At 39.2% G+C, this 7,782-nt stretch overlaps 1 protein-coding gene across 1 annotated transcript; it reads right to left on the bottom strand.

Moving 5' to 3' along the window:
- Positions 1-3,323: 3,323 nt before the first annotated feature.
- LOC308077853 (uncharacterized protein) lies at positions 3,324-7,372 on the bottom strand. Its single transcript, XM_080418821.1, has 6 exons — positions 7,053-7,372; positions 6,636-6,740; positions 5,342-5,512; positions 4,971-5,113; positions 4,662-4,762; positions 3,324-4,559 (listed from the first exon to the last, which is right to left on the bottom strand). Exons 1-6 carry the CDS (start codon positions 7,228-7,230, stop codon positions 4,430-4,432), a joined length of 828 nt encoding a protein of 275 aa, XP_080274947.1. The 5' UTR covers positions 7,231-7,372; the 3' UTR covers positions 3,324-4,429.
- Between the last annotated feature and the right edge of the window lie 410 nt (positions 7,373-7,782).

The raw sequence follows: 7,782 nt of genomic DNA, 5'->3' as shown, positions 1-7,782 counted from the left end.
AGGTAATTTTATGGGTTAATACTGTATGTTCGGATTGAATAAATGTTTATCAATCAATGTTCTGTGCATCAGTGAGCAAAGATAGTGTTGATAGATTCACTCCTACGTGAATGGTTTTTTAATTTATTTTGTGAAATGGATGTGAATGGTGCTACGCACCCCAACCCTATTATTACGGTTATTGTGAAGAATGTGAAAATGAGAAACTTGTAAATAATAAATGTGCCTTGGGGTAAACTTGTATTGATTGTCTGTTCTCGTATATCTAGGACATAATGTTTTGATGAGTAATCATCATATTTTGCCCTGGTTGGGATTGAGTGGTACAATGTGACCTGTAGACTGTAGTTTTATTTGTTCAAAGATGCTGTCAGTGTGAGGCTGTTGATAGTGGTATTTTAAAAACACAATAGATAGATCTGTACTAAAGCCTGACCTGTGCCCAGATATTTGGGTCCGATTCCGATTTAAGTGTCCTATCCCACCGATTACTGATGTGTTGTACCAATATTTTGACAAAACGTAGAACATTTTCTAATCAATTTGAAGAGCTTGGATTTTGAGAACTTTTAACTCCTAAGCAAATAAATACATAAATGCAAATATATTTTTGATAGATAAAAAAACCCTCCCCTAATGACTTCCCCCTAAGGAATCTGAAGCTGATTGAGTCACTTTTTACAAATGTTTGCAGAATGGTTTATAATAAGTGTTAAATAGCTCTATATTCTGATAGTACTCATTGATATAGAATGTTTGTTAAGTAACAGGAATCCCCATGTCTCTCCTGCTCTTTATTAAACAGAAAATGCATTTTCTGGTCAGGATACCAATTTTATCCAATCAGGATAGAGAACTCAGACAGGATACAGATCAAACAAGTGAAATTGGAAGTGATGACACAAATAAATGAGCAGACACAGTTGGAACTGGAACACACTATCAGAATATAGTGTGTTAACCTTTTAACAAATACCATTTTGTTTTAAACAAAAATGTTCACCTCCCCTAACTTTAACAATGTTATATTCATCCAGTCAGGTCGTGGAGGTGGCAGCTTCAGCAGTCCGTTCCCTTTCCCTGACCCTATTAGCCAGCTCTTATTCCCAGTGTGAAGATATAATCCCTCCTCCTGATCTTTGGTCTGCCCCATGCAGTGGTCATTTTGACAGCAAATTTTGATTTAGTTTTAGTCATAGTCTTTTGAATAAAATTCATATTTTAGCCATGTGAAATGTTATAGTTTTAGTCTAGTTTTAGTTGACTAAATATCATAAGATTTCAGTCAACTAAATCTACAGTTGATAAACGCGTTGTGAGCTTGTAGATCGGCTATTTTCGGAGCACGACACCCACATACAACCAAGCATAAAACGACTCTTAGTTCTACTGGATCTCTCGTCCACTAGTCCCTCCCTAACATTTTAGTCTAGCTTTTATTTGTTGACAAAATTGTAAATATACGGATTTAGTCATCATAGCTTAGTTTTAATTTAGTTTTCGTCAATGAAAACGAGCTGGAACCTAACCTGGAAACCTCCCTGACCGAATCACCTCAACTGGCTCCTTCCTACACAATAATAATAATAATAAACTTTATTTGTATAAGACCTTTCATGACATGAAATGCAGCTCAAAGTGCTTTACAGAGCAAGAATACAATTACAATTACAACTGATTTAACAAAGGAGCAGTGACTCTGATTCTCACACAGATGATTGAGCATCTTACCCGGGCCTATTCCCTAAGAGTGATGCCAGCCACCCTCCTGAGAAAACCCATTTCAGCTGCTTGTATCCACAATCTTGTTCTTTCTGTCATATTTTCATCATTTAAGCGGGATGTGAATAACATGAATCTAATAGCTATTTGTTCCATTTTAATACAATTTGTCACCTTTTACCATTCTTATTGATTGATTGTGTGCTTTAACCACTTAAACCCTGTGCTTGGTTGACCGGAGTCCTTCAGGGCTCTATTCTAGTTACTTTTATGGTTTCAATCTATACTAAATAGCCGATCTACAAGTTGTGAGCTTGTAGATCTATTGTCTGCGAACTTTTTCCCCTGATTTTTGACAGTTTTGACAAAAAGTACAGTGGTACGATTATACAATGATGCTAAAAGGATAACACGAAAAGCCCTGGGGTTGTGTTGCCATCTATAATTTAATGACACAATCAGAAATGATTTGACAGCACCCTTATCCTACCCCCAATGATTAATTCAGCGCTCCTCAGAGTAGACATAAGGTAGCATGTCTTGGAATCTGGATTCAGTGTTCATCTTTTCACAGTTTTGGTACACTATTCTGTGATCAAAACACAGATCTGTTCCACACATTCTTCACATTATCACCTTTAATTCTGTATTAAGCTGAGATCAGCTTGTGAGAAGTTAACGTATCACTTATGCAGGTTACTATATGTTAGAATATGGGCCATACAATGGCGCACAATAATTTACATCATGTCAAGCTGATATTTGCCTAATTGAGGAATGGATAAAAACGTAAATCAAAAGACAAGTTGTCATGGTAGAGTTGGATTGTTTGAAAGAGCTGGCAATCGAGTTGTGTGTCTTAGCCAAGGATTATGTCTTTGACTTTTAGTGATCCTTGATTTGCTGAGGAATCTGCCCATTTTTAAAGAGACGTAAGTTAAGTGTGAAATGGATTTGTGTAGTTTGTTTAGTCTCTGAAAAAAAGAAAAAAAAGAAAGAAAGAAATATCATTCAAACAATGTGCAATTCAGCTATTAATGCATTTTTGGTCTCTGGATGAAGGCCTGAATTGTTTATGTAAACTGATCTTAAAGGGATAGTTCACCCAAAATTTTCAGAGATTTTTTTTTTTTTGTCGCAATCCTAAGCCAATAATTTGATGACCGGCGGAAAGATGCTAATGTCTCCCGTAGGAGACTCAAAGTTGACACTTTGAGTCTCCTACCGGAGCCGCCGTCGGTCATCATATTTTTGGCTTACGAATGCGACAAGAACTAAAAAATCTCCATGAATTCAAGTCTCCATGGGGTGTGAAATCGATAGAAAAAAAGTCATTTTGGGGGTGAACTACCCCTTTAATGACATCATGTTGAGTTACTGCCATCTAGTGGTACACTGAGGTGTGGGCCTAACAGGGTGGATACATTATATGACTATGAATACAATACTGAACACTATCAATGAATCGCTGAAACAGTAAAAAAGAAAAGTCAAATGCACTTATTAGTATTAGTATTGCACAAAATATACAAAAATACAGCTGTCGTGGCAACACTGCAGGCAGTTGAGTTATAGTACTTAACACTTAAAACCTATGTATTTAGTTCAGTTGACCGGAGTCCCCCAGGGGTCTATGTTAGGCCCCCTCCATTTCTCCCTCTACACGAAATCTCTTCGCCAAAAGTAGCCAATCTACAAGCTCACAACGTGTCACATTGAAAACCTGTTGTGAGCTTGTAGATCGGCTATTTTCAGCAGATTTGCTTGCCCCAAAATAGGGATGCTAGGGTTTATTTGGTTAAAAACTGTGATAGCAATACAATTATAATAAAAAGCCATAATAAAAGCAAAATTGTAAAACCAGTATAGCATACAGTGTGTTGCAAAATAGAATAAAATAAAGTCAAATTATTATATATTAGTCCTATATAATGAATTCTACACAGCTGTAGATTGTGACATGGGGGTTGTGTGTCAGAAGTCCAGGATTCAGTTGCACAGGGCAGTGTTGAATCCTGGGTCTCTGAGCTTTGATGATGAGGTTGGAGAGTGGAGACACAATGGTTTTGAACCATTTGTGATTATGGGTTAACAGTTTGTTTTTCTCTAATAATTACTAACAGTTTAACCCAAAGCAGAACACAGGCGCTCGGGTGGCGCAGTGGTAAAGTATCTGCCTACCACCACGGAGGCTGTGGGTTTGAATCCGTGCATCTGGCTTTGTCGAACGTCTATACGAACACAATAGGCCCGGGGGGGGGGGGTGTCTCTGCACATATTCCTAGGGGCTGAGGCAGCACCTCTCAGCAGGGAGTGTTGGGCGGGAGGAGTAGGACGAAGGCTCTACGTCCTCCTGGTGGGGGCTCCTCACTGGCAAGTGAGTCAGTAGGATACAACAGCAGTGACAACACTATACGAACACAATTGGCTCGTGTTCGGGGGAGGGAAGTCGGGCCCGGAGGGTGTCTCTGCATGTATTCCTACGGGCTGATGCGGCACCTGTCAGCAGGGAGTGTTGGGCGGCAGTGGGGGGGGGGGTGGGGGGGGGGGGTCCTCACTGGCAGGTGTGTCAGTAGGATACAACAGCATTGACAACACAGAAATGTGTGTGGGGAGGAATTAAATGGCATAAAGAAAAGGGGGTAAAAAGCACAAAGAAAACTAAACAAAGCAGAACACTGAGCCTCAGTTTCACTTTCATCAGTCATCACTTCTCACAAATCCAGGATTGTGTACGAGAACATTTCCGATTATACCAGCTTCCATCATTTTGCAAGGAGTAGTCGACACAGTTCCAGTCTTCATCGTTGCTAGGCCATCCAATCTGCCAGTACCATCTGAATAAACATACCGTAATGCATTTAATCACATCCAGTCAGTCACTCAGATACAGTGACTTTGGTAGATTTACAATAGAAAAACGAATAAAAATGTCTCACTGTGTCAGTGGTGTTCTATCCACCCACGTCCACTTGCCTTCAGTCCTTTTCAGACCAATCCACAGTGGCCAAGCACCCTGGATCGATCCTCTGATGAAATCCTGATAATGTATTCATGATTAAACCATAATTATTTATTTAAAAAACATTCAGGTTTTCATTTGAATCATGGCACACACGCACGCATGCACGCACGCACGCACGCGCACACACACACACACACACACACACACACACACACACACACACACACACACACACACACACACACACACACACACACACACACGCACACACAGATACACTAACCTGTTCTTCTTTATTGTTAATGACCACCAGATCTGCTCCTGCCTTCGCACATTCTTCTCTACTTTCCTCCCAAGTTTTCCTTTCAGTAGAGTTGTAATAACAGCTGTGTCCAAACTTCTTCCATCCACTGGTACACGACTTGACTAAACATCAAATAGGAGTTTGACTGATGGATTCATAATATACTGATAATCAGTTCTTACAATATACACCATCTTATCATATCTGTCATAATTATATGTAATATATATAATTATGACAGATATCGAGATATGATAAGATGATTTCACATTTCTATCAGTACATCCCTGACAATATTTAAAATATCAATAATAATACACAAATTAATATTCCTTCAAAGGGTTTGTAACCTCTCTCAGCTGCTTTCTTAAGCTGGTTTACTTCACGTTGTAACTCGTCTCTCTCCAGGATCAGGTTATTGTAGTCGTTTTCTAATTGTTTTGCTTTCAGAGTCACGTTGTCATAGTCGGTGGTCGTCAACTGATTCCTCTCCAGGGTTAGGTTGTTAATGACTGAATTATCTGCAAAGGACAGAAATGGTGACGATAAACACTGTTGTTGCTATTGTTCAAGATGTAGGTGAGAAAGTTGTATGGAAAATGTGCGTAAATTAGTGTAAATATTAATACCACAAGCCTGTGACAATTATTACACATTTGCCTGATTGCAATTATTTGAGCTAATCACAATTATACAACAGGTAGTTCCGACCAAGCAATCAGATTGAGCCTTGCTCAAAGGAGCATGACAACACACATAGCCGTTCATTAATGAAAACTAATGAAATTATAAATATCAGCTGTGCTGATCAGATGGAGTCTTGGCAGAGCAGAGCAGTGCTGCCCCAGCAGCACTATACTAAGTGGCTAGGCTAGCAGTTAGCATTGGGAAGTTCACAGACATAGTAGCTAAATCTGACATTAAAAAATAATATGAATTTCTATCGAATATCTTAGATACAATGAGATTGAGCTAACTGTTTTGTTCTCCATGTGTTCAGTTTGTGAAAAGTTGTATAGTGCACACAGCATCTAAATGGGACTTCAATGGACTGGCTGCATGAGTCTCAGACCAATATTTCCAGGATAAGGGAGATAAGATAACGCTTGCAGAAAGGTTATTTAAGAAAAATACCCCACAATATAAATACATCTGTCTGTTTTATTTTGATGGTAACTGTTGTATAATCGCTGATATGACATATAATATATGATTATTGGCACTTCAGTGATGCTTGTGGAACTTGTCTCCGCCTCCTTCCTGACTGCATCACTGTCGTGCCAATAATCACGATAACGCACACCCTCGTGTAATATTGCTTAATTATTTTGCATAGGCTTATCATTGGAATCATTTCAAATTCATCAGTGTAAAAAAAGCTGGATGAAATGAACAAAAAAACAAATTTCCATCATTATTTATTTTTTCTTTAAAACCACTTTCAAACAGTATTTCAAATACATTTTCAAAAAAGTTGGAGGATCTTCATGCATTGGGTTAAAGTCATACTATGTAATGTTTTCAATTAAACAAAAGTAATTTTTGATACAATGTGACTTTCATCTTTAGCGTTTGTTGCAATGCTGTTTACATTTACACAAAGAGCTACGTGATGTGATGTGGTTTTTGACATGCGATACTCACAGTGCACGGCTTGGCCTATGTTCCCAACCAGAAGTGTAAGACACAGCATCCCCAGACACACTGTAACAACTCTGAAAGACCTTCTCACTGTTTTAGAACGCTGTCCTGCAACGGAAAGTACAGCTAGGAGAGACAGAAACAAGTCTAATCCCCACTAGATACACCCAAATGGACCAAATGCCTTTAATTGACCAACAATCTCACTGAAAATAATCAAAGGAATGATACTGAAGGATATAGACTTGGAATGATATTGAAGGATATAGACTTGGAAGATTTTGTGCTGCATGAAAATATAAAGGAAATCTGAATATTTCTTTGCCGAAGGAAAGACAATGCATTGTTTTTGTACAATATATAAACTCTCTGAAACAGATAAATCACCTCGCCAATGATTCACATCATTGTCCAACTCACCCTGAGTGTGTCTTCCTGCTGTGTTGTCCCTCATGTCCTCCTGTGGTCGAGAGATGAAGTCGTCCACACTCTCGTAGATGTCCACCACTCTCTCCTCCTTCTCTCCGCTGTCCTCAGTGTCCCTTCTTTGTCCTCTGTCTCCATCTCTCTGTCTCAACTTCTTTGTCAAGTCTGACATGGCTTAAATATCGCTTATCGCTTGAAGGATGACAGGCTTGAAAAGTAACTATTGACTTGCTGCTCTCCTGTATTGATTATCTGTGTCATGATTACTAGATAACTATAAACATACTGTTTTAACAAAATGTCATGTCTGTCTGTCTGTGGCTGTTCGGCACAAAACTGTCGCACTAAGGAAGTACAAGACAGACAACCACAAAAACCTACGCAGACACACACACGCACACACAGCTAAATATGATCATGTCTGTCTGTGGCTGGTCAACACAAAACTGTAAGGAAGTACAAGACAGAAATACAGAAACACCTACTTAACACAAAATGCACTCGCATGCAGTGCACACGCACACATGCACACACACACACACACACGCACACGCACACGCACACGCACGCACACACACACACACACACACACACACACACACACACACACACACACACACACACACACACACACACACACACACACATACTCAGACCATGATACTGCAGAATGCAAAATAGGAAGTTTGTTATTTCTATGCATCTGCTTAAAGGTAGGGTAAGT

Source organism: Gymnoscopelus braueri, assembly GCF_963280865.1.
Source record: "Gymnoscopelus braueri genome assembly, chromosome: 22".
NCBI lineage: Eukaryota > Metazoa > Chordata > Actinopteri > Myctophiformes > Myctophidae > Gymnoscopelus > Gymnoscopelus braueri.
This window is presented reverse-complemented; position numbering and strand designations above follow the sequence as displayed.

Bases quoted from the DNA above. Each gene is read 5' to 3' on its own strand.
- LOC308077853 (XM_080418821.1), bottom strand. From the start codon at position 7,230: ATGTCAGACTTGACAAAGAAGTTGAGACAGAGAGATGGAGACAGAGGA. The intron at 6,741-7,052 runs GTGAGTTGGACA...TTTCCGTTGCAG, and splicing joins AGCAGGAAGACACACTCAGG to GACAGCGTTCTAAAACAGTG. The intron at 4,763-4,970 runs GTTAGTGTATCT...ATACATTATCAG, and splicing joins TTAACAATAAAGAAGAACAG to GATTTCATCAGAGGATCGAT.